This window comes from Ipomoea triloba, chromosome 10, assembly GCF_003576645.1.
Source record: "Ipomoea triloba cultivar NCNSP0323 chromosome 10, ASM357664v1".
NCBI classification, from domain to species: domain Eukaryota; kingdom Viridiplantae; phylum Streptophyta; class Magnoliopsida; order Solanales; family Convolvulaceae; genus Ipomoea; species Ipomoea triloba.
In genome coordinates, this window is record NC_044925.1 from 21,084,286 (window position 1) to 21,110,034 (window position 25,749).

General features: G+C 35.1%; 4 protein-coding genes across 8 annotated transcripts; 3 read left to right on the top strand and 1 right to left on the bottom strand.

Annotated features, from left to right (window-relative positions):
* Positions 1 to 1,007: 1,007 nt before the first annotated feature.
* On the top strand, positions 1,008 to 3,758 carry LOC116031491 (mitogen-activated protein kinase kinase kinase 17-like). 3 transcript variants are annotated; one of them, XM_031273714.1, is made up of 4 exons: positions 1,008 to 2,563; positions 2,991 to 3,091; positions 3,251 to 3,371; positions 3,449 to 3,758. In XM_031273714.1, exon 1 carries the CDS (start codon positions 1,218 to 1,220, stop codon positions 2,550 to 2,552), a length of 1,335 nt encoding a protein of 444 aa, XP_031129574.1. In that variant the 5' UTR covers positions 1,008 to 1,217; the 3' UTR covers positions 2,553 to 2,563; positions 2,991 to 3,091; positions 3,251 to 3,371; positions 3,449 to 3,758. The 3 variants fall into 3 exon arrangements, with proteins under 3 accessions (XP_031129574.1, XP_031129576.1, XP_031129575.1); XM_031273716.1 differs by having other exon boundaries at positions 3,454 to 3,758; XM_031273715.1 differs by lacking the exon at positions 2,991 to 3,091.
* Positions 3,759 to 12,632: 8,874 nt separating this feature from the next.
* Positions 12,633 to 15,500, top strand: LOC116031351 (pentatricopeptide repeat-containing protein At1g80880, mitochondrial). Of its 3 annotated transcripts, none has more exons than XR_004100578.1 (3): positions 12,633 to 13,288; positions 13,819 to 15,017; positions 15,111 to 15,500. XR_004100578.1 is itself a non-coding variant. In XM_031273514.1 (2 exons), the coding sequence occupies exons 1-2, from the start codon at positions 12,693 to 12,695 to the stop codon at positions 14,888 to 14,890; spliced, it is 1,668 nt and encodes a 555-aa protein (XP_031129374.1). In that variant the 5' UTR covers positions 12,633 to 12,692; the 3' UTR covers positions 14,891 to 15,500. The 3 variants fall into 3 exon arrangements, 1 of the variants encoding a protein (XP_031129374.1); XR_004100579.1 differs by having other exon boundaries at positions 15,146 to 15,500; XM_031273514.1 differs by having other exon boundaries at positions 13,819 to 15,500.
* Positions 15,501 to 18,406: 2,906 nt separating this feature from the next.
* On the top strand, positions 18,407 to 19,439 carry LOC116031353 (lamin-like protein). The gene is made up of 2 exons (XM_031273515.1): positions 18,407 to 18,671; positions 18,908 to 19,439. Exons 1-2 carry the CDS (start codon positions 18,491 to 18,493, stop codon positions 19,243 to 19,245), a joined length of 519 nt encoding a protein of 172 aa, XP_031129375.1. The 5' UTR covers positions 18,407 to 18,490; the 3' UTR covers positions 19,246 to 19,439.
* Positions 19,440 to 22,997: 3,558 nt separating this feature from the next.
* LOC116033660 (putative receptor-like protein kinase At1g80870) lies at positions 22,998 to 25,480 on the bottom strand. Its single transcript, XM_031276418.1, has one exon. It carries the CDS (start codon positions 25,296 to 25,298, stop codon positions 23,160 to 23,162), a length of 2,139 nt encoding a protein of 712 aa, XP_031132278.1. The 5' UTR covers positions 25,299 to 25,480; the 3' UTR covers positions 22,998 to 23,159.
* Between the last annotated feature and the right edge of the window lie 269 nt (positions 25,481 to 25,749).

Here is a 25,749-nt window from a genome sequence, read left to right on the forward strand (position 1 = left end):
GTAGTTAACAAAAGAATAACCAAAGAAGTAAGTCAATTTAGGTGGTGAATGATCTCTGACTTGTCTTCATGCACCTTCTTCACCGTTGTTTCAATGCATTGAATACGTAAAAGCCATACCCCCCATAGCCTCCCTCCACTTGCCACTTGCAACCTATTCAACTCCACCCTTTTGACCATTCCACCCTTTTATCCTCATCTTTTTGTGTTTGTTAATCAACTTTATTCACTAATATAACTAAATTAAATAATACAAAACAATCCAGTTATTTATAACTCGAGTCCGTCAATTTTCATTAATTAAACCAAGCACGTTAAATAAGACAAAGAACACAACATTTAATGCCGATCATTGATAGATATTTATCAAATATGAATTAGATTGTGTTACCTTTGAATTGAATTATGTTCATACCTCTCAAGTATCTACTTGGGAATGGGAGATCAAAGTATTATTAATTAGAATCAAATAAAATCCTATGAAAAAGGATTATATATCTTTAATATATATAGTATGTCATCATTTATCATTGCCCATAAACCTGTCATCTACCATACCAACGCAACTTATCATAAGTTTTTTTATTTTTATTTTTTTATACTACTAACTTTGTTAGAATGTAATATCTGTCTTTACATACTTTCTCAACTTAATAAAACATAAAGAATCAATGTGTCAATGCCTTTACTGAAATTTCACCTGTAATTTCCTATTTAGGAGAGGCACAGCTATGTTAGTTGTTATTATTGGATAGGGAATTGTTTGTACCAATTGTTGCAGGACCGGACCGGACTGGAATGGACATATATATATTAATATGATGTAATTCTGTTATCTGTGCATCATACGTAAAAAAGAGCACATGACCGTTATTCCGGTTTTTTATTTTTAGCTACTGTCTACGTTTGTATTCACTCGAAAGAAAACGCGGCTCCTAAAAAAAAAAAAGAAAAAGGAAAAAGGGAAAATAGTATTCCTGGAGTATAAATTCAGACACAAAACTCAACTCTCCTCCGCAATCAACAATTTGTTGGGTTGTCAACCCTAGAAATTGTTCCCAATCCTTGCAACTTGGGGTTTCCATTTGCAGGTTTTTTCTTCAAAAACCCTAACCTGATTACCAGCTGGGGGGGGATTAAAGATTAATTGTGTTTATTGTCTGTCTGCATTTCCTTTCTAATTTTCTCGGCAGAGAAAAAAGGTGGAGAATTTTGTGAATGGGGAGCAGAATGCAGCAGGGGAAGAGAGGAGAAGTTGGGGTTGATGATGAAGCAATGGAGCTGAAGAAGAAGAAGAAGAGTGTTAATGATGGGAGATATGGGGACGGGGTTGCATGGCGCAGAGGAGCAATGTTGGGGAAAGGGAGCTTCGGGTGTGTTTACATGGCGAGTCTGAAGAAACCCAGATCAAAATACGGCTACTTTCCCTCAGTCATGGCGGTGAAATCCGCTGAGGTTTCAGTTTCGGCTTCAATTCAGAAGGAGAGGGAGGTGCTCGCCCAAATCAAGGGCAATCCCTATGTAATCCGATGCTTCGGCGAGGAGACCACCACCGGGGAGAATGGTGAGATGGTCTACAACTTGCTCCTCGAGTATGGCTCTGCCGGAACCCTAGCCGACAGGATCAAGAAATCAGGGGGGGAGAAAGGATTGCCTGAATTGGAGGTGAGGTTTCATACTAGGTCTTTGCTTAGAGGGTTGAATCATATCCATCTCACCGGCTATGTTCATTGTGATTTGAAGCCTGATAACATATTCTTAGTTCCTAGCTCTGGAGAGGTGAACAAGGGTATTGGATTACGGGCCAAAATTGGGGATTTTGGACTCACCAAGAGAGAGAAACAGAGCAAGAAGAGGAGATTGGAGCCATATTGGAGGGGTACCCCTATGTATCTCTCCCCTGAGGTTGTTAAGGATAGTGTTCAAGAATCCCCTTCTGATGTATGGGCTCTTGGGTGTATCGTGCTCGAGATGTTAACCGGAAAGCCGCCCTGGGCCGAGGAAGGACAGTTAGATGTTAAGGAGATTCTTAGCAAGATTGAGCAAGGACAATTGCCTAAAATTCCCACTCACCTATCTAAGGTGGCCATGGAATTTCTCAAAGGCTGTTTCGTTAAGAACGATATGTATAGATTGACTGCCGAAATGCTGTTGAATCATTCGTTCGTGCAAGGCCTGGATGAAGACGAGGATTGGCGGTTTGAGGAAGTGGAAGAGGTTGAAGATATAAATGTGATTGATTCCATCGTATTGGTGTCCGACTTTGGTGATGAATTCGGGGCTGGAGGCTGGAGTTGTGTATCTGAAGACGAGGATTCCATGTACTATTGGTCAGATGAAGACGACATGGAAGGCATTGAGGATTACGAAGATTCATCGTGCTATGATGATGAAGAACGAGGATTGGTAGGCAACGAAAACCCGGGTGATTTAACCCCCAGTACTGATACTGGTTTTGATCTTAGCGAGACATCCCTGGAAGTCTCATCCGAGGTTCCATCTCATGGTAGACAAACGTATCCGATTGATTATACAATTCGTGCAGGAGTTTAGGAGCGTTTAAGGTGAGCTATAGGGTAAATTTTGCTTAGATGTAGAGGATTTATTGATTATAGATCAATTGTAGGTCATATTCATTGTACTTACTACAAATTGATAGAAACTTAATGAATAATGAAATATATATACATTCTTTTCTTTGCCAATCCATACCTTCACCATTTTATTCTCTCTTTTCTCCAAACGATGAACACCTCAAATTCGTGTTTACTGCTCCAAGAATCAAGTCACAAGCCTTACATATTTTGGGGGGTTCGTGGGACTTCCTGTATAGCACTTTGAGCTTTCAGGATTCATTGTGCATCCTATAAGCTGTAATGGAGTTATATAATTGCATTTCAACTTCAAAGGTTTCCTGGTATGAAGATTTTATTCTGTACCACAAACTAGATTAAGGTTATATAACTTTAGTTTTTATCTGATCATCAATAGGAATGCAAATGGTTTGATCTGCTTTCCAATGCCTGTTGAGACTTGAGACCATATAGTTTAGCGGTTCTCAATCCTATGGTGCGAAAACAACCATGAAGCCGGTAAGGAAGTAATGAACTCTGTTCTTGAGCTATAAAAGATTTAAATATGTAATGAAATGTATGATTGATAGCCAAGAAAAGATTTAAATGTGTTTCTATAGAGGATTGAATGTCTTCATTTTGACATTGTTCAGACCATCACAGTTATGTTTTTTGCAGTCATGCCCCACTACTCCACTCCATATCGAAATTAAAGCGTTTCAAGAAGAAACGCGAAGGATGATGAGCAGAAGATCTGTGCAATTGTCCAGTCACTCCAATTAAAGAAAAGCCTGCAATGGTGAGCAGTATACATCCCATTTTATTGTATGGATTTGGTGTTTTTCAGGTTATGAACATTCTTGTTGTCTTAAACAGAACAGAACAGATGAAATCTGGGATCAATAGATGCACGAATCCCGAAGCGATTATCTGAGGCAGAGTTGATGAAGAAAGCTGAGAGAGAGAGAGAGCAGAAAGAAATCCAAATCTGAAGGCAATGACAAGAATATCGGTGGCATTGCCTGCTGGAGCAAGAAAAGAATACTGCATACCAATCCGCTTGAAGTTACTTACTGCTTGCTGGCAGGGATTAAAAAATTTGTTTATACCTTATACACTTGAAATTAAATACTGTGAATAATACGATTATTAATCAAATATAAATAATCCCTTGAATAAAATGAAATTAATTGAATTTTTTTTATTAGCATCCTTACCATGAGTGAAGTGTAAGTTTACTTTAATTTCCTTATTAGCAATTTTATTACAAATAAAATGAAATCAGTTCCAATATGTTTTGTATGGTATGAAGATGACAAATTATACCATGGGTCGGGTCCATTTTGCATTGTGGAACCTGATCCAAAATGACATTCGTATTATGTGTTTGTATTTAACAATCATATTGTGCACATGCATGCAGTTAACCAATTATGTGCCTGCAAATAAATTGAAAGCACATAATAGGTTAACTACAAACACATAATATATTAACAATAAATACAGAAGGCACATAATTTATCAGTGAATACACATAATATGCTAATTGCAAACACATAATTTTTTTACTAAGATCTACAATACAAGGTGGACCATGGTATGGTATAACAATTGGATCAAAGATACACTAAGGTTGTGTTTGGTACATGGAGTTAGACACAATGAATGAAAACGAAAGTTATACATATTGTTTGGTTGATAACGTTTCAAAATACAGGTATATGATTTGATCAACCCCATAATTACTAAAGCACATTCTAATTACCAAATATTTAATTCTCATTTCAATTCTAATTTTAATTCTCATGTTCATCCTAATTTATTTGATTAGATTTTGGGGTATTGTCTAAAAATGACGAACCTCATCCACGGCGAGACGCACGGGCAGCGAGCAACACTTTCTCATTCCAAATAAGAGTTGCCTTGCCTTGGCAGGACCGCAGGATAACATATAGCAATTAATGCAAATATTAAATAGGGTAAATTTGCAAATAGGTTATCAAATTATTTAGAAAATAGCAATTAAGTCATTGAACTCAAAAAGTTTCAAATTAATTTACAACTTCAAAAACAGTTATAGTTAACATTTTTAGCATGTTACTTTCCCGTTGCTGCTGATTTGGATTGTCACGTGTAATTATGTTTTGAAAAAAATGTACAAATAGGTGAACTATTCAGAAAATAACAATTAAGTCATTGAATTCAAAAAATCTCTAAATTGTCCAAGAACTTGGAAAAGGTTAACAATTAAAATTTGATGAAAATTGCTTACATTATTATTAAACAAAAAATATAATTTTTTAAATTTCTCTATATTATTCAAATATGATAATTAAAATTTATCAGTTTAAGGAATTGTGAAATATAATTTGAATTAGTTTTTTATTTTTTATTTATCAATATTTTAATATTGAATATGAATTTTCACGCATTGTTAGAATAGGTAACGTATTACGCAAGAGTTAGACTTATTCTAGCAATAAAAAATAAAAATTAATTCAAACTATATTTCAAAATTCCTTAAAGTGATAAATTTTTATTATCATATTTGAATAATATAGAGAAATTAAAAAATATATATATTTGTTTAATCATAATGTACACAATTTTTATAAAATTTTAATTGTTAACTTTTCCAAGTTCTTGGATTAATTCAATTTTTTTTTAAAAATTCAGTGGTTTAATTGTTGTTTTCTAAATTATTTGATGGTCTATTTGTACCTTTTCTCAAAACATGATTACACGTGGCAATCCAAATCAATAGCAACTGGATAGTAACCAACTAAAAATGTTAATTGTAATTTTTTCGAATTCGTAGATTAATTTGGAGTTTTTTTTGAGTTCAATGGCTTAATTGCTACGAAGTATTTCCTAAATGATTCGATTGCCTATTTGTACCTTTTCCCTAATAAATATTGAACTCGCCTCTTCTCATTATTTACAAATAGGGATGGCAATGGTCAAGTTGGGTTGAGAAGGGCTACATCCATCACCCGACCTACCTTATATTTTCTCAACCCATCCCACCCCACCTCGCATTGGGTGAACTTTTTCAAAACTCACACCGTGAGTGCGGGTGTCCACTACGACTACCCACCACTTATCATCTTATTTTTTAAAAAATTAATATTTAAATTACTTACACACAATAAAATAGTAAAATCTATTTGTTATACTAAAACATAAAATAATAGAAATATTTAAATATAATAACTAAATTGTTAATTTTTACAAATAAACTCAGTAATTTAGATATAAAAATAGTAAAAAGTTACACAAAGTTATAGAAACTTTTATAAATAACTACATACTAGTACTTATTTTACTATTATACACATTACACATACATGGTGGGGCGGGTGGGTTTCTAAACGGATTTTGTACATAGAACCCGAATATAACCCAATCCACCATGAGTTTACTTTTTAAAGGCCAACCCTCGACCCACCACCCACTATCACAAAAAAAAAAAAAAAAAAAAAAGAAGAGAGACCTATGCAGGGTAGATTCAGGTGAATATCCGTGGGTATGATTAAAATTGAAATCCCTATTTAAAAATAATAAGAATTCTTATTAAAAATTTGAACAAGAATATCAACTCTATGTACCTACTCTGTTAATGATTTATAATCAAAGTCTAATTCAAGTTCACACGATTTTTTTTTAAAAAAAAAATAATAATACTACATATGCAATTAATTAGTGTTGTAGAGGTAAATGTTATATTCAGGGTGTTTTATGAAATATTTAACAAGGCTAAAGTGTCATCTAGCACCATAAATTATATCCAATTATTCATGTCGCACCCTGAACTTTCATATCATATATATCGAGCCTCAAACCCAAATAAAAAATTCACCTAGAACTTTTAGCAGGTTTCCAAGTCTTCTTGCTGACATGGCGCCTGATGTGGCATGTCTCTTAACTTTATGTTGTCCATGTAAGCGTTTATATATTTAAAATTTAAAAAAAAAAACAAAATTATTATATTAAAATAACTAGAATTTTATTATCTTTATTTTCATAATGTATACTTTTCAATTTTGCAATTCCAATGTTTTAAATTTTTTTTTTTCAGAATTTATATTTTTTGGCTAATTTATTGTTTAGTATTTTTTCAATTTTCCAAATTTATAGAAATGCTATTTTTTTTGTTTGTATTTTTGGTTTTTTTTTTAAAATATATTTTTAATCTGTAAATGCTTACATGGACAACATAAGATTAAAATAAATGCCACATCACTTGAAAACCTGCGCCATGTCAGCAGGAAGACCTGGAAATCTGCTAAAAGTTCTAGGTGAATTTTTTATTTTGGTTTGCGGCTCGATATATACGATATGAAAGTTCAGGGTGCGGCATGAATAATTGGATATAGTTCATAGTGCTAGATGACACTTTAGCCTTTAACAAATTAGTTACTACTTGAAATAAGTTGTTGAATAAGGTATGGTGTTTTATGGAATATTTAATAAATTAGCTACAACTTGACATAAGTTGTTGAATAAGGTATTGTAACATCGGATAAGACAATAAACAGAATGTTCATATAGTCAAGTATTCTGATGAATTTTATTACATAAATTATGAGTTAATACCCAATATAGTCATCGATTATAGTGATTTTACTCAATTTAGTCCTAAATGACTTTTTGTGTTCAATTTAGTCATCGACTTTGTTGGTTTTACACAATTTAGTCATTTGTTAAAATTCCGTTAGTTGACTATTAGAAATAGGGTTCTAATGGTAACTTCTCATCCTTCATCCCATTTGGGATGATTCATTCTTCTTCCCTAATTAAGATCTACGTAAAAATGCAAATCTTCGTACCCAAATCAACTCCAACCCTAAATAGATAAATACAAAGTAAATAAATATTTAGGTACGAAGATTTAAATTTCGATCTGCGTGGATCTTAATAAGGGGAAGAAGGAGGAATCATTCCAAATGGGACGAAGGATAAGAAATTATTATTAGGACCCTATTTAATTTCTAACCCTCCACTAACAAAATTTTTAACAAAAAAAATAAAAATAAATTGTGTAAAATCATCAAAGTCGAGAACTAAAATATTAACTCCATAAAAATTTATGGACATTCAAAATGACTTATTTATTATCTCGGAGTATTTGAAATGTTGTTTTTGGATAAGACATCAAATTGGTTATGGCAGTTGATGATATGGTTAATGACTTAATGTGTAACCATTTTATTCAGAATTGGAACTATATTAACTTCCATAATTGCATTATTCCTATTTAAAGTGTACTCCATATTTACTCTTTTTTTAGCTATATTTTCATACTATATTTTAATTCATAATTAGGTAATAAATTATGATTGAAATCAATTTCAGTGACATCACTTGATGATGTTATTAAGGAAACTACAACATACTATTTTTTTTAGTACTATTGACTCTGTTACAATGTAATATCTGTTCATAACTACTTTCTCAACTAAATATCACAATGTAGGAAAATCGCATTCACTGAGGCTCGAATCCACCCCTCCCATGTGGGAGTGCAACCGGGTGCCACTAGACAAAACATTGATATTTAATTATTGACAAAACATTGATATTGATCTATAGTGTAAAATAAGCAAGGCAAAAACTTTTGGGCAAATTGTATTATGGAAGACTCAAGTTCATAAAAATAATATTCTATGTTCATAAAAACAATATTGTACATTTATAAAAATGACATTAATTAATCAACCATCACTTAAATATATTAGGAATAAGTATCAAATAGGCCAATCCTTATTACATTATGAATAATAAGCTCAAGCGAACTCCTAAATTGCTTTGAATTATGCATTCTTCATGGGCTTCCTTGATCCATTTACTTTATTGGGCCAATCCATATTGCCTAGACCTAGTATACTCATCCAGACGTGATGCGGTTTTTTTTTTTTTTTTTTTTTTTTTAAAATCAAAACCAACTAAAAGCATTAATTAGCAAAGAAATGTGCAATACAACTAGGTGGATTTAAAACCCACGACCCAAGGACAGACGAGGAACCAGTTGCCCATACAAGCACATGAGCCACGTGATTCGCTGACCTTTTGACATGACGAATAGACACGTTGCCAATGTCCCTAACAATCAAACGACATTGCTTAATAATAGAACCAACATACAAAAGATCAAGCTTGAAAGAATTAAAGTTCACACAAAAATTAAGACAGTCCGACTCAACTATATATCTATCATCAGCACGCCCCTTCAACCAAGTCAGGGCCTCATTCACACCTATTGCCTCAGCGAAATATGTATCATTCCCACATTGCAAACGAGCACTCCAAACGTGATGAGTTACTTCACTTTGATTTGCCAAAGATGAGTTGGTTTGGTTAGAAGAGGGGAACTGAAGTAGGGGTGTAAACGAGCCGAGCCGAGCTCGAACCTAGGGTGGCTTGAGCTTGAGCTTGTTAAGGAATGCTCGGCTCGAGTTCGAGCTCGAGCTCGATCGAGCTTGAAAATTGATGCTCAAGCTCGAGCTCGGCAATTTTCGAGCTGCTCGAGTTCGGCTCGAGCAGCTCGATTGTTCGAGCTCGAGCTCAAGCTCGATCTTGAGCTCGAGTTCAAGCTTGAATTTGAGCTCGAATTCATGCTCGAACTCAAGTTCGAGTCCAATTTTAAACTCGAATTTAACCTGTTTGATTTTAAATTCATGTTTCAATTAAAAATAAACTATAATATATATATATATATATATATATATATATATATATATATATATCGCTCGCGAGCGGCTCGTCGAGCCACGAGCCTAAGACATTAGAGCTCGAGCTCGGCTCGAACTCAAATTTGACCGAGCTCGAGCCGAACTTTGACCGAGCGACTCGCGAGCCGAACTTTGACCGAGCGACTCGCGAGCCGCTCGGCTCATTTACACCCCTAGACTGAAGCAATCTTATTTCTTCATTCCCCAACCCAAGTAGCCCATGTTGATTTATGGCATTTTCAACTTTTTCTACCACTGCACTATTGGTAGTGTTTGGAAAGTGATAGAAAATAAGGATAGATTTTTTGAATCTCTAAAATTAAGTGGTCAAAAATTTTGTCAGAAATACCATTTTTCAAGGACTTATGATTTATTATAACTATATTTTCGAGTGGTCTGAAATTTTGAATAACTTATCTCTCTTTTTCTAGTTGCCTCTAGATTCATAACATGGGATTTAGTAAATTTAGAGAGTTAAGTTACCAACAATATAATGCCAATTTATGCAATGATGAAAAAAATTGATAGTTTTGCTATCAAGATTGGTGTTAAATTCTCTTATGGTGTGTTCGAAAATCCGAAAAATGATTTCTTGAAATCATTTTACGGGTTTTCAGTGTTTGGATGTGTCTGGAAAATTGATTCAACGGAAATAATTTTCGTTGACTTAGAAAATGAGGTTGTTTTTGTAGGAAAATGACTGTTGCCAAAATTTGGCGGAAGTCATTTTCTATAGACCTTCCAACAATGACAACCAAGCACAACCTTCCACCAAAATCACAACCTACGCTAAACCAGAGTTTTTTTTCTTTTAATTTTAATAAATAACATTATTTTTAATATTATTATAAATATTTTTATATCCTAAATAAAACAATTAAAATATTTAATTATACAGTTCTACTCATTTTCCAGAAAATGAACCAAAGTTACCAAACACACTAGGACAGTTTTCAAGAATGCAACTAAACATGAAAAATGAAACTATTTTATGGAAAATGACTCAATTGCCAGAAGTCATTTTCATGCTTTCCAAACACAATTAATTTACAAATCCCTCAAATATTAACAATCTAGCGTGCAGAGGCACATTGAATAACTGCTAACACACAAATATATTAATTGATCAAGTTGGTATCTATCACCTCAACCAAGCACCTTGTGTTCAATTGCCACATTTGTGACTCTCATTGAAGGAAGGTCACAGAATCAAATCCTCGGTGGTAGAGTATTGACTCTTTGAATAGAGGATGGGGATTGCGACATGTGTGAAGAATCGATGGGATGGGAAGGAGCAGAGACTTCTCATCTCACATGCATCAGTCCTTACCTCTAGTCCGCGAATTCATTACCCATTGAGACCACACTACTCATCCTACATGCATCAACCCTTACATCTAGTCCGCAAATTCATTACCCATCGTCCATCAAGACCACACTAATCCCACATGCATCAATCCTTACTTCTAGTCTGCAAATTCATTACCCATCGAGCCCATCAGCCATCGAGACAACACTACTCATCCCACATGCATCAATCCTTACATCTAGTCCACAAATTCATTACCATCGAAACCACTACTCATCCCACATGCATCAATCCTTACATCTAGTCGGCAAATTCATTAATTACTCGCTGAGACCACACTACTCATCCCACATGCATCAATCCTTACATCTAGTCCGCAAATTTATTATCCATCGAGACCACACAACTCATCCCACATGCATCAATCCTTACATCTAGTCCGTAAATTCATTACCCATAGAGACCACACTACTCATCCCATATGCATGATTCCTTACATCTAGTCCGTAAATTCATTACCCATCGAGACCACATTACTCATCCCACATGCATCAGTCCTTATGTCTAGTATGCAAATTCATTACCCATCGAGACCACACATTGTGCAATATACATTTTTCACGGAGACGTAGAAGTCGGGACTCTCGAAATTAGAGTGTAATCTTTTTGCGTTGTGAATTTAAAACTAACAATCTTTCGGTTACAGTATGGTTGTAAAAAAGATGGGTGAGGTTTGGGATTTGGAGTCCATTGTTTCTATGTACATATGTGTGTTGTGATGTGAAAACTATGCCCATATATATATATATATATATATATGTATGTATGTATGTATGTATGTATGTATGTATGTATGTGTGTGTGTGTTTTTTTTGGTAAATTCACTGTTCGCTCCGAGAGGCTCAGGAGCTGGCCCAGGAGGAATCGTCACTCGGGTTCTCTCGAAATTCTTCCCGACAAAGAGAGCTCACTTGCCACTTGAACTACCTCATTGGGTTGTATGTCCGTGTGTTTGTGTGTGTATATATTTACTAGTAGGATTCATGTTTTTGACATTTTATTTCGATTAATTTAGGGCCAAAATATTTTAATGCCGAGGATTTCTTTCTTTACCAAAGGCGCAAGTAGCTGGTTGATTTACTATTGGTAAACCATCAAAGTGAAATATAGGGTAACGTAACTTTCAGAATCAATATTGGAAGACCATTAATTGGTTTTTTCCCGTTATTTATTTTGGATGATTTTTAGTCATTAATGACATACTATGTTTTTTTTTTAAATGGTATAAAAAGGATTATCATTTATCAATGTACTAATTACTAATATATTTTTTCAATATAAATAAATAAATAAATACACACACATATATATATATATATATATATATAAAATTATATAAAATGGTATATATATACACTAATATTAGTAATGTATACATATTATGCAGACATTTGGTCCTCTGATCCAAAGCTCGCCATATGGTGGGACAAGCTAAAAAGTCCACCAATAATCTGAATCATAAAATTCAAAGCTTATCTCGTAGTTTAGGAAGGACGGGGGATTAGCTTGACTAGTTAAGTCTGTTTTGACGGCTCTAAAAGCCAATCCTCATACATGGACTATAGTCCACAGTGCACTGTAGACTTGAGTGCATGTGTAGTTATCTTATTTTGTGAGTTTTTATGTCTTGTGTTATGAAATTATGTACATAAAATAAATTAGTAATTATGTGTTATGTTATGAATTTATGTGTTTTGTATTGTAAAATTCAATGCCTGTGAACACAAATTACCTACATAAATTATATTTGAAAAAAGTATAAAACAGTGTATGTATTTTGTATTGTGATTTTTATATCTTGTGTTATAAAATTATATATTTTACAGATTATAAATTTTGTACCTCATCTTGATTCAGGATCTATAATTCTATATGGACCCTTTTTATAAATTGCCTCTAAAAACAATAGAATAAATTCGTTTCTACCGCAGTACGGGCTTGTTTTCACCGGTCAAAACAAGTCGCTTTTGTCCAACTAGTAGTTTTGTTGCTGCCCCGGAAATGAACCATCCTTGGCAGAATGGTGCGACTGCTTGATCTTGCTCGGAGATTGCAGAAAACAAACTCAATTCTTTTGCTACCTCGCATCTTCACCTCACGAGTTCTTCCGCCTGCTTCGCCTACTCTTCCTCAGCCCAATCTTCGGCGGCATTTCTCTGGGGTGTTTCGTCGAACACCTTTCAATCGTGTTCCTCAAAGTCGTAACTTCTCCAGCTTCCAAAGCGCCCAGACATACGAAATTATTAATTTTGAAGAATACGTTGAGCGATTAGGCGAAAATCCCCGAGTGGGTGTGAGTGAATTTATTGGGTTACTCGAAAAGGCAAAGGATTTTGCTTCAGGAGATGAAGCCATTGCTATTCTTGATCAGTGTAGTGTTAAACCCAGCAAAGATTTTGTCTTTTTGGTGATATGGGGTGTGAGAGACCAGTGGCAATTGGCTTATTTAGCATTCAAGTGGGGTGAGAAATGGGAGTGCATTGTTGAAAAAACTTGGTGTTTGGTGATATGGGTGCTGGGCAACCACAAGAAGTTCAGTATTGCGTGGGCTTTGATCAGTGACCTTGTACGCAATTCAGTGGATGTCCAAGAGGCTGTTCTCATTATGATTGATAGGTAATTTGAGCCCTTTCTTTTTAAGGCATCTTAAGTTATTCATGCTCATTCTACACCTAAAATCAAATTTACCTATATTGTATATATTGAAAGGCTGTGATTGATTTTCTATTCTGAAGCATGCCCATACATGTTTGTGGATGTGGTTCTTGATAGCAAAGTTCAAGGGGTGGAACCTGGGGATTGACGGGACAACTCGTGATTTACCTCATCCAACGGCTCTTGGATAGGGGTCCTGGGCTTAAGATTAGTCTGGCATAAGTTGGAAATGTAATGTATCAAAAAAGAATGTGAGTAATATAACTTCTAGGTTCTGTATGGATCAGCAGTTGCTCCTACATTACTGGTCAATCTGTTAATTAGGGAAACTTGCAATATGGTTTTTAGCTATGCAATAACATGTTTAGTATCTGGCTTCAGTGCTTCACAATATGTTATAGTGTAGTCTAGATATTAAAAAAAAGCTATTCATTCATCTTTTGCCTGAAATGATGATCATTTACATGGTTCTTACGATTACTATATGAAAGGTATGCTGCAGCAAATTATCCTGACAAGGCTATGCGGGCATTTCAGATAATGGAGAATTTCAGCTTGTCTCCTGATCAGAAAGTGTTCTTATCGTTCTTGGATATTCTTTGTAAGCATGGATTTATTGAAGAGGCTGAAGAATTCATGCTTGTCAATAAGAAGCTATTCCCATTGGGAATTGATGGCTTCAACGTAATTTTAAATGGATGGTGCAACATTGCGGTTGACATATCTGAAGCCAAGAGGGTATGGCGAGAATTGTCGAAATGCTGTATTGTGCCAAATGGGACTTCTTACATTCACATGATTTCCTGTTTCTCCAAAGTCGGCAATCTGTTCGACTCCCTCAGGCTCTATGATGAAATGAAGAAACGAGGGTGGGTTCCTGGGGCGTCGGTGTATAATTCTCTGGTGTATGTACTAACCCGGGGGAATTGCCTGAAGGAAGCTTTGAAAATTGTGGATAAGATGAAAAAAGAGGGCGTGCAGCCCGATTCCACTACGTACAACTCAATCATATTTCCGCTTTGTGAAGCGTCTAAGTTGGAAGAAGCGAGAGCTGTATTGGCTATGATGATTGGGGATAATGTAAGTCCAACAAGTGTAACATACCATGCATTACTTGCAGCTGCAAGCCTAGAAGGAACTACCGAACTTCTAAATAATATGAGGAAAGCTGGACTTGGACCGAGCAGGGATACGTTTCTATTAGCACTTGATAGGTTCTTCAAGTTAAAGGATCCTGAGAATGCAATGAAGCTATGGGTGGAGATGAAATCGTACGAGGTAATGCCCGATTCTGCACATTACGCTGTGATGGTGGAAGGGCTCCTGAAGTGTGGAATGTTAGTTTGGGCGAAAGAGTTATATGCTGAGATGAAACGTAATGGGATTGTCGATGACCCAAAGCTCCAAAAGCTCATGAAACTGAAGGAATCTAATAGAAATGGTGGTAATCAGAGTGAAAGGGATCCCGTAAAACGTGGAAAGAGAACTCAATGGACACACCACAGAGAAGGCAATGTGGTTAGGAGCCAAAAACATGATAACCCCACACAAAGGAAGAGATAATAGAAGGACATTTGAGTTTGAAGGTTTCATCATTGTAGTGAGGGCTTCATCATTGTACTAACAAAGGCCCTCTGTGCACCAAGGCTTAGCATTCTTGTTGGAACAATGAAGCTGTGCTACAAATCAGGTGCACTCTCACACTTCCTCCATATATTTACAGTCATATTCTCTTTACTAGTAGAATCTGATTATCTGAATCTTGGCAATGATGAAACTTCAGATTACTTAAAGTTGAGATTGCAAAACACATTTCAGATTGAGCTTTTGCTGCATACATATTTGACTTGTAAATGCCCCCGGGGCATAGCTCAGTGATTGGAAAGTTGAGCATGGGTGTAGTGACCTAGCAAATACCCGAGTTTGAATCCTCTATGGGAGAGGATCTTAGCCTTGGGGTATCCTGCGATTTACCACCTTTTATAATTTCCAGGGCAGGGGAGGTTAGATTATTGGATGTATTTGAATTGAAGCATGAGCTTCATTTCAGCTAAAAGCTGAAGCTGCCCCTCACAGGTGATACGGAGATTCGGACCCATATCTTTAGAATGTGATTGACTCTGATATCAAATTGAAGCATATGCTCCATCTCATAAGCTGATAGTTGGATACACATTTAAGTTTTATATATTATATATATGCTCAACAGTCATGTGCAAAGCCAGCTAGGACATTAGAACTTTAGAATCCAGTGCCACAAGAATAAATATATATTTCCAAAACCTGCTGGCGTGAATAAATTAATAATGGCCCTATGCATGTGATGTTGACATGGTTTCTTTATAGAGACAACAACATGGGACACCATTCTGATTAGAGCTGTGGAAACAGGCCGGCGGGGCGGGGCCCGCCAAAGCCCGCTAAAGCCTGTCATATGGCGGGGGCGGGCTAAAAAGCCCGCCAAAATACGGGCCTATAGAAGGCCGCCCCGCCCCGCCTTAAGCCCGCGGGCCTTGGCGGGGGCCCGCCAAATTTAAAAATTTTAAATTTAAATAAAAATTAATATTAAAATTTAATAATAAGTGTATACTAAAATAATTTGGATATTTTAAACATATATTAATGCATTTTTAATTTTTTTAAACACAATAATAACTAATAAATAATCAAATACATAATGTATTATGAAATAATTCATAAGTAAATAATAAATCATTTATACAATAAACTAAAATTTTTTGGACTGGAATATATATATATATATATATATATATATATATATATATATATATTAAATTTACTGTAAACCAAATTCAATTACACTTGAATTTTGGCAATTGAATTTGGTACTGTAAACACGTACTGTAACGTAATATATATGTTTACAGTAAAATATATATATATATTATTGGAGCATTTATTTTTTAATAATTTGTATTATTATACATTTGGCGGGCCCCCTCCGACCCGTCAAGCCCGCCCCGCCAAGCCCGCGGGTTAGGCGGGCAATCATTATTACATGGACCATGGTCCACACAGTTGTGTGGACCAAAAATAAAAAGTACATTATTTTTGTACTAAAGGTACATTATTTTTCTACTGTAAGTACATTATTTTAGGGTACATTATTTTTGTACTGAAGGTACATTATTTGATATATACTATCAAATAATGTACTTACAGTACAAAAATAATGTACCTTCAATACAAAAATAATGTACTTTTTATTTTTGGTCCACAGAGCTGTGTGGACCATGGTCCATGCAATAATTTGCCTTAGGCGGGGGCGGGCTAAAAAGCCCGCCAAAATATGGGCCCAAAACATCAAATCCCGCCCTGCCCTTTTCGCGGGACGGGACGGGCTAACCCGGCGGGCTAAGCCCTTTTTGACGGCTCTAATTCTGATATGCCATTCTTATATTTTTTTTTCCTCCCACTTGTAATATACTAAGGACACAATATCTCTGCAATATCTTTAAAAATAACAAATAATATCACTGTCGAAACCCATAAGTAATGAATTCTCATTTTACGTATTCATCATGTTACTATATGAGGGACTTGGCTACACCAATGAAATGTTAGTACCTATAAAAAAAATTTGTTAGCTCCTTTTTTCTTCATCCATTTATTTTTTCTTAATACAATATGTATATAATATATTGTAATTAGGATTTTTCTGGGGTGTTTGACTATTTGGTTCAAGTTATATAACATAACTAAGGAATGTGAGCTTTGGAATGTTACATTATTATGTTTGGTTCAAGTTATCTTACTTTTTCAAGGGAATATAACTTTCCCATATGAATGCAACATATCCTCCACATAGGATTTTGAAGGGAATGTGATTCTCTCACATCTCTTTTAAGTATTATGAGATTCCATGCATATTTACTGTTTTTGCCATTTAATTATAATTATTATGAAATATATATTTTATGTTGTGTTATTATACATATCATATTTAATTATTTCTGTAATGATATATATTATTTTATTTCTTATATGTCATGTTTATATTATACATCTCAGTTTTAAGTTTTAACCAAACACAAGAATAGTATCGATAATACTAATACAATAAAAATAATAATAATATACATTAATGTACCCAATATTGTTGGCACATATCAATTTTAAAATCCCATTATAATTATAATAATTTTTTTTTGAGGATATTATAATTATAATTAATTAAAAATTATAAGCTCTTACCATCATTACTCTTTTAGAGGAACTGAAGTTATTAAATTAAACACTTTCGATACAAAACGATATGAAATATATAGTTTGATAGTGCTGATATGGGCAAATTATTGCATGGACCATGGTCCACATAGCTGTGTGGACCAAAAATAAAAAATACATTATTTTTGTACTGAAAGTACATTATTTTTGTACTGCAGGTACATTATTTGATAGTATATATCAAATAATGTACCTTCAATACAAAAATAATGTACTTACAGTACAAAAATAATGTACCTTCAGTACAAAAATAATATACTTTTTATTTTTGGTCCACACAGCTATGTGGACCATGGTCCATGCAATAATGATTGGCTTATATGCCTCGACTCGACTTACCCGATTCTGCTTGTATATTTCCGATCAAAGGAAATACGACCTAACTCATACGGGGAAGGTAGTTAATTATAGGCTTAGTCCTTTAACTATTACTTATTTTCATATTTTAGTCATTGAGTTTTAAAACTACTAAATTGTGTTGCTTTCTATTTAAAAATCAATGACTAAAAATGAAGATGAGTGATAGTCATAAGACTAAATTCAAAATTAATTCAAAAATATATCATTATAAAGTTTCATAATGACTTTAATTTTGCTGTGAGTAACGTGAAAAACTCATCATCACAATCTAAGACGCGAGAATGCACAAACTAATCTCAGTGTTTGTGTAATAAACTAGACAATGAAGAAAGATCCAGTTAACAGGCATTATTAATGTTATCAACTCTGACAACATTAATTAGTTGATAAAACATGATTAATTTGTTAGGGATCCGGAAATAACCGTTGGAGGTGGTGGACAAGTACAAACAGACAAAGCAATAGCAAATTGTGCAGCTTTCTATTTAAGTATTCAAAGTGAAAAAAGCAGGTGACAGACAGACAGGTTTCCTCACAGCTATCCACCACTCAATCATGTCCACCTCACCCTCCATCTCTAACCTCCTCTTCCTCTTCCTCTTTCTCTTAATCGCCGCCGCTTCCACCACCGTCTCCGCCACCGACCACATCGTCGGCGCCAACAGAGGCTGGAACCCCGGCATCAACTACACCCTCTGGGCCAACAACCACACCTTCCTCGTCGGTGACCTCATCTGTATGTTCAACACTTTTTTTTTTTTTTTTCTACTGACTCTATTACATTGTAGTATCTATTCATATATATATATATATACTTTCATAACCTGTTGAAGCACAAAGAGTCAATACCGTATCTTTTGCAACACTTTCTTTAACTACCCACAAATCAATCTTTTTTCAGTGGACTTATTTTGACTTTTTTTTTTTTTTTTTTTTTTTTTTTTTTTTTNTTTTTTTTTTTTTTTTTTTTAGCGTTTAGGTATCAGAAAACACAGTACAATGTGTTTGAGGTGAACCAGACCGGGTACGACAATTGCACCACGGAAGGCGCGGTCGGAAACTGGAGCAGCGGAAAAGACTTTATTCTCCTCGACAAGCCTAAGAGGTATTACTTCATTTGTGGCACTGGTGGCTGCTTTAATGGCATGAAGGTTTCGGTTGTTGTCCACGCGCTTCCACCTCCGCCTAAATCCGCCGTCTCTGCTGACCACTCCAACACCAAGTCCGCCGCCTCTGCCTCCACTCCGCCGCCTGCTCTTTGGGTGCTCATTGCTGGGCTTCTCATGGGTTTCTTGGGATTTAGCCTGTAGAATTATGCTTGCTCTATCCAACCATTCAAAAATGAGTATTTACCATTTACCACCACGCAGTTGTAGTGATTTGTAAAAGTGAAAATGAAGTGTCGATTGTAGTGTTGTCATTTGTTGATTTATCATTGGAAGATTTCTTTTTTCTTCTTTAACTCTATTTTTGGGAAATGACATGATTTCTTAGGCCTGTTTAATTACTGTAACAATTCTCTCTTCTTCAGTTTTATTTTTATTTTTTGAAAAATGTACAAATCAGAACTTCAAAATAAGTAAAATATCTGAAAGTATGTAAATCAGGGTAATTAAGCTGAACAAAAAAGCTAGACTTTTACTTACTGTGCACAAGGAGCCATCTCACTTTGAGAGGTTGCTCTTACACTGCCCCTAATGAGACTCATCCTTGGTTTTTCTTCTCGAATTTAACTCATGTGACCAACTGAGCTGTCCATGCAGACCACATTTTTTAAATTTAATGACCTAATTGCACAAAAAATTAAGTTTTGTTGTCTATTTTAATTCAATTTTTAAAATTTTTTGAAGTTATTATTATTTTCAAATTCAATACGGGGTATATCATTGCAACTTTACCTTTTACAAGATAGGTAAAACATGTCATGAATCAGCCCTACAAAAACGGTTGTGCTTGTACCCTAAGAGCAATCACATTAATGCAAAAAAAAAAAAAAAAAAAAAAAAAAAAAAAAAGGGTACAATATAGAGCAGAGAGTAGAGAGTATCTTTTACGCCTGAGCTGTCTGTGTGTTGGATATAATGGAAGAAATCATTAATTGGTCTTTAGGTAGGTAGGGAGTCTCAATCAGTTTTTATTAGGATTTGGCTTTAATTTTAGCTGGATTATAAATAATTCCAGATATATCTCTATCTCTCCTCATTTTGAGAATATGACATTATAATTTTCTTTTTTTAATTAAAAATGTTTACGATCACTAAAAAAATAGAGTGTTTACTAATTAAAAAAACAAAAGGAAAACAATAAATGTATTTACTTCCACATTTCTTTAATTTGAAAATAGAGTAGAGAATTAAAAACTAAAAAATTTAAGTAAACTAAAAAAAGTTTTTGTGTAAAAAATCATGCAATTTAACAATATAACTTCATAATGACATTAAATAAGAGATTATAAGTTCAGTTTTTTCTTCCAGAATATACCTCAACCAGTTGATTAACTCAAATATAATAAAATAATTTTAAGGGCCATCGACCTTGGGAATAATCCTGATATCTTTAGGGATTTTTTTGGGTAAAAAAAGGAGATATTCTTGTGACTATCACAGTATCACTTGTGTTTAAAAAATATCAATTAATATAATCAAAATATTTAATTATTTTTAATTATTAAAGAGACATTGTAATGAGAGGTATTTGAAGAAAAATCTTTAAAACAAAATTAAAAAATTGTTGCTAAGTAACTTGTAGTTTAATGACACCTTTGTAGCTTTTTCAAATGGGAGGTCACAAGTTTGAACCTCAATACGGACATTGTCTTTTTTCTCTTTTTTTTTTTTGTGTGGTGAATATAGGGGCATTGACTTTTGTGCTTCAGTATATTGAGAAAGTATATTTGATCAGATACTACATTGTAATATAATCAGTAATAAAAAAAAAAAAAAAGAATCCAACAAAAATGTTCAGCAGTGAAATGGGTGTAATTCATTCGTTAGGACTTAGGAGATTGATTCATATGTAAGAATTTGGCCCAACCACATTAAAATGGCCCAAAATTTGAGCTTGGCTTTGCAAATAATGATAAATTATTATTATTTTTTTGTTAAAAATATATATATTGAAGATTTATTTTTAGATACACTAATTGAAAATGAATTTTCAATACATTACAATTAAAGTTTTAAAAAATAAACATTTAATATATTAAAATAAATTTTTAATATACTAAAAATGAATCTTATATCAGTGATCCACCGTATAATGATTATGCAAGAATGATGTTATATATTCAAAAGCTAGATCTTATATCAGGGATTAATACCTTGGTTAAGGTTTTAGATCATTCATCAATTAATCTTCAAGGGCATTTAGTTCAAGTTATTTACTTAAAAGATTTATATTATACATTTTAGCATGATTGAACAAATTGCTAGGCGCTCAGGACTCCTAGGCGGTGATTAATCGGCGCTCATGTATTTCTTTATTTTATTTTAAATTTTTTAAGACTAACAATTATAAACTATTTAATACTTTAATAGTTAATACTAAAATATTAAATATTAGCCTAAAAAAACATTTAGAGTTTGAACAATTTAGGATTATTTCGTTCAAAATGATGTGGTTTTGAGTGAAATAATCCTTTTAGAAAATAATAGCTAATCGACCGACTAGGCGGCATAGTCAACGCGTAAGCGGCGCTTAGGTGGCTTAGTCGACTGGTCGCCTAGGCCACCGATTACGGTGATACGTTAGGCGGAATTTTTTCAACATTGCATTTTAGTTTAATTGGTGAAAGCATAAGATTTTCGAAGAGGATTTTATAATTCATTTTCATCATATTTTCTATAATCTTGTCTCCTAATAAATCTTTAAATAGTGAGAGTTACGAGAAAAAAGAATGCTATAACGTAAACCATAAAAAATATAAGTATTTGTGTTGGCCTTGAATTTCCTTATTCAGTGAATTTATGATTGAGCAAGATACCCAAAAGAGTGAGTAATCGTGGAAATGAGTTCATTTTGTAAGTTAGATTACTGTGATAAAATATATTTTTATTATACTAAATGTTATTTTTTGAAATTACATTATTTGAGTAATAAATCAAATAATGTACTTTTTTTTTTTTTGAAAATCAAAACAACCAGATCAGAAATACACCCGGGCGAGGAGACATCCCAAACCCCAAGGACAGAAGAAGAACCTGTCGCCTGTGCAAGTACATGAGCTACGTGATTCGCTGACCTCTTGACATGGCGAACAACAATGTTCCCAATGTCATTAGCAATTAAACGACACTGCTTAATAATAAGACCCACATATGAAAAGTCTAAACAACCAGAATTAAAGCTAGTGCAGAAATTTAAACAATCAGACTCAAGTATCACATTATTATGACCACAATTCTTTAACCAAGTAAGAGCCTCTTTCACCGCTATCGTCTCCACCAGATAGGGATCTCGAAAACAATGCAAATGACCACAGAAGGCCGCCACAAATTTCCCAGCTTGATCTCTCACCACTGCCCCAAAACCCATCATATCATCGAGCAACGCATCGTCAACATTACACAAATAATGTACTTTTAATATACAAATAATGTACATTTAATATATTGTGGAGTAAAAATGTATATTTATTCATGATTATTATTTGTCAAAGGAGGGAAGGGCAATCATTCCCTCAAATTAAGCTAAATTCGAATGGACATAATAGAATAAACATGACATCACAAATTAATTAAAAAAAAAAAAAAGAATATTTAAGAAGTCAAAGAAATCATATTCTAGTTTGGATTTGTGGTCACCAAAACTAAAGCAATGCAGTAAGTCAAAGAATGTGCTTTGTAATCTTTAAGGTTGCTTAGCACAATCTTCACACTATTGGCCCACTCAATCTGAATAAATTAAGGTAACTAATTAGTGTAAAATGATCATTTTTTTTTTACCAGAGAAACCCATAATTACTATCCGAAGGCGTGCATTGAGTAAATCTTGCCTTATAATTCTTACCGGCAAAGAAAAACTAACCTAGATTGCCTAAAATTAATGAATCTGAACTCTTTGATGAAATCTGTATCAAGTCAGAGAAAATGGCAGCAATAACCATTTATGTCTACAAGAAAAACATTTGTAGAAAAACATGTACAACAAACAAGAATGCAACACATTGCATGCTCTAAAATCTACTGTTGTGTTTTTTTCCAGCAAAATCAGGTCAGTTACAAGGTTATTTGGAAGCCGATTCTGCATTGCTCTTCTGTCTTCTTCTCGATCTGTTGAACATTTTGGATGGTGGAGACGGGGAGAACTCGAACGGGAGGGGCGGCAATTCCATTTCGCCTCTCAAAATCTTCACAATGTCACCAATGTCAGGTCTCAGTTCCGGCATTCTCTGCAAGCAAGCTAAAGCTAAGTTGATGCACAAGCTTGCCTGATCCTTGTTGTATTCATCTCTGAGTCTTTCATCCACAAGTTCCAAAATGTTCCCAGAATGAGCTAACTGTTTGCACCAGCTAATTAGGTTTGCTTTCTCGAGTTTCATAGGCGAATTCAGGACGTGCAGAGGCCTTCTACCTGAGACGATCACGAGAATCAGGACTCCGAGGCTGTAGATATCGGCTTTCTCCATTAGGTAGCCACAGCCCCCGAATTCGGGGGCAACATAGCAGAGTGTGCCTCTCATGCTTGTCGTGCTGCTTAGTTCCCGGCTGAAAAGGTCTCCGCTCCACATATCACTGGTAATGGAATGGGAATTCTTCTTCTTCCAGCCTCTCCTGAAGCTGAATTCCCTCTCGAGATTGGCTGCGTTTTGAGCCTGCATTTTCGGCCTGCTGTTTCTTCTGAAGACGAAGCGTTTTCCCAGATCGAAATGGGGGACACTTAGTCTTCTGCTGCATTTGATTTCTATAAGCCTTTTTCCTTTGCTAGTGCTGTTCTTCTCACATAGCTCGTCGAGGTGTTCTTCTTTCCACCATTCTTTCATCTTCCTTGGCTTATTCTTGATTTGGGATTCCCATTTCTTTGATCCTTCCAATTCCAATTCAAACCCCTTCTTGAGGCTCCCCAATCCTGATTCTGATATCCCAGTCTCTTTGGCTTCTTCGAATTTGGTAAATCGAGTGGAGTTTTCTAAACTGGTTTTTCCATTTGGGGACTTATTCTTATCTTCATCCCAATCAGGATTAGCTGAAGGGCAAATCTGGCTGCCAATCCACTCCATTACATAATCTTTGCTGCAAAGCTCACCACTGCCATCTTGTCTCCACCACCAATCTCTACCCCATTGTGTTGTGCTCACAACATTCTCATCCAAAGCAGGGCTGAGATTCAGCTCTTTGCTGTGGTCAATACTACTGCTTATTAGCTCATCATCATAGTTCCCAAATTTGTTCCAATCTTCCCCACTGTTCTCAACCTCTTTCCCTTTAGCATTCCTGCTCTTTTCATCACTCTCAAACACAGCATTATAGTTCATGGGATTCAATCCCAGAGCCCTAACATTCTGAACCAATTTAGCACTGTTCTTGGATGAGGAAGAGGCTTGTAAGGCCAAAGCAAAATCTACCTCATCATGGCTGTCAATAGGGGTTTGAGTCCCTCCAGTCCCAACCCCTAAATTCCCAGAAAGGTCTTGGCTTTTCCCCAAGTCCTGGCTGAACAAATCCACCCCAAATTCCCCTTCAACCTTCAATCTTGATAACCCGAAATCCGAAAGCTTAGCCCTGAACTCTGAATCAAGCAACACATTGCTGGGCTTCACATCCCCATGGACCACTGGAGGGCTACATTCAAGATGCAAGAAAGCCAGTGCCTTTGCCACATCAAGAATGATATCAAATCTCCTGCTCCAATTCAGCCCCAAATTTGTCTCAGAAAACAAAGATTCCTGCAGACTTCTATTAGGCATATACTCATACACCACAAGTCTCTTGCTTTTCTCCACACTATACCCTAAAAGAGAGACCACCAGAGGGGATTTTATCCCCCCAAGAATCTGAAGCTCATTCTGAAACTCCCTTTCACTCTGGAAAGAAACACAATCCAAAAGCTTCACAGCCACCCATTTCCCATTCTTCAAATTCCCTCTAAACACACTCCCTGACCCTCCTTTCCCTATAGAGTTGGACTCACTAAACCCCTGAGTTGCTGACTTTAATTCTCTGTAAGAAAACCTCTGCAGCTTCACCAGAGGCGCATTGGAATCAAATGGGCTGGTCCGGGAACGGTGGACTAGAGAGTACCACAAATAGTACAGAAAGTAAAGAATTGCAAAGAGGATAATGAGAGCAGCTAAGGTTGTAATGGCAATGAAGATATCTGTTATTTTGGGTTCAGAGTCTGAAGACAAAGCCTGCCTTGAAGGCATTCTTGATTCTTCCCTGGTTCAAGAAATTTTTTTTGGGTTGAGAAATGAAGAAGAAAGGGGAGGGGAGGGGTTCAAGAATTTGTTTTTAATGCTTTTTAATTGTGGGATCTTGCTTTACAGTTGGATAATCATATTGAGGATGAGTACAAGAAGAATTCTTGGAATAGTAAACATGGTTTGGAATCTGACGTTAATTGGTTATTTAAGAACAGTGCTCTTACTAGATTATAGTATACTATATACATATATATTAGTTTGAAGGAGTTTGGCTTTGTTGTTTGTTTATTTTTAGTGGTGAGTTGAAGTTTGGGAGATGAGGATTAAAGAAAAGGGGGAAATTGGAGGGACCCATAATTTGCTTTTGACTAAAAGAAAGGTGATATTGCAGGCTCAAGTATGAGGACAAATTTATTGTTCCTAAAGGGAGAGGGGGGGGGGGGGGGGGGGGGGG

Bases quoted from the DNA above. Each gene is read 5' to 3' on its own strand.
- LOC116031351 (XM_031273514.1), top strand. From the start codon at position 12,693: ATGGTGCGACTGCTTGATCTTGCTCGGAGATTGCAGAAAACAAACTCA. The intron at 13,289-13,818 runs GTAATTTGAGCC...ACTATATGAAAG, and splicing joins GTTCTCATTATGATTGATAG to GTATGCTGCAGCAAATTATC.
- LOC116031353 (XM_031273515.1), top strand. From the start codon at position 18,491: ATGTCCACCTCACCCTCCATCTCTAACCTCCTCTTCCTCTTCCTCTTT. The intron at 18,672-18,907 runs GTATGTTCAACA...TTTTTTTTTTAG, and splicing joins CCTCGTCGGTGACCTCATCT to CGTTTAGGTATCAGAAAACA.
- LOC116033660 (XM_031276418.1), bottom strand. From the start codon at position 25,298: ATGCCTTCAAGGCAGGCTTTGTCTTCAGACTCTGAACCCAAAATAACA.
- LOC116031491 (XM_031273714.1), top strand. From the start codon at position 1,218: ATGGGGAGCAGAATGCAGCAGGGGAAGAGAGGAGAAGTTGGGGTTGAT.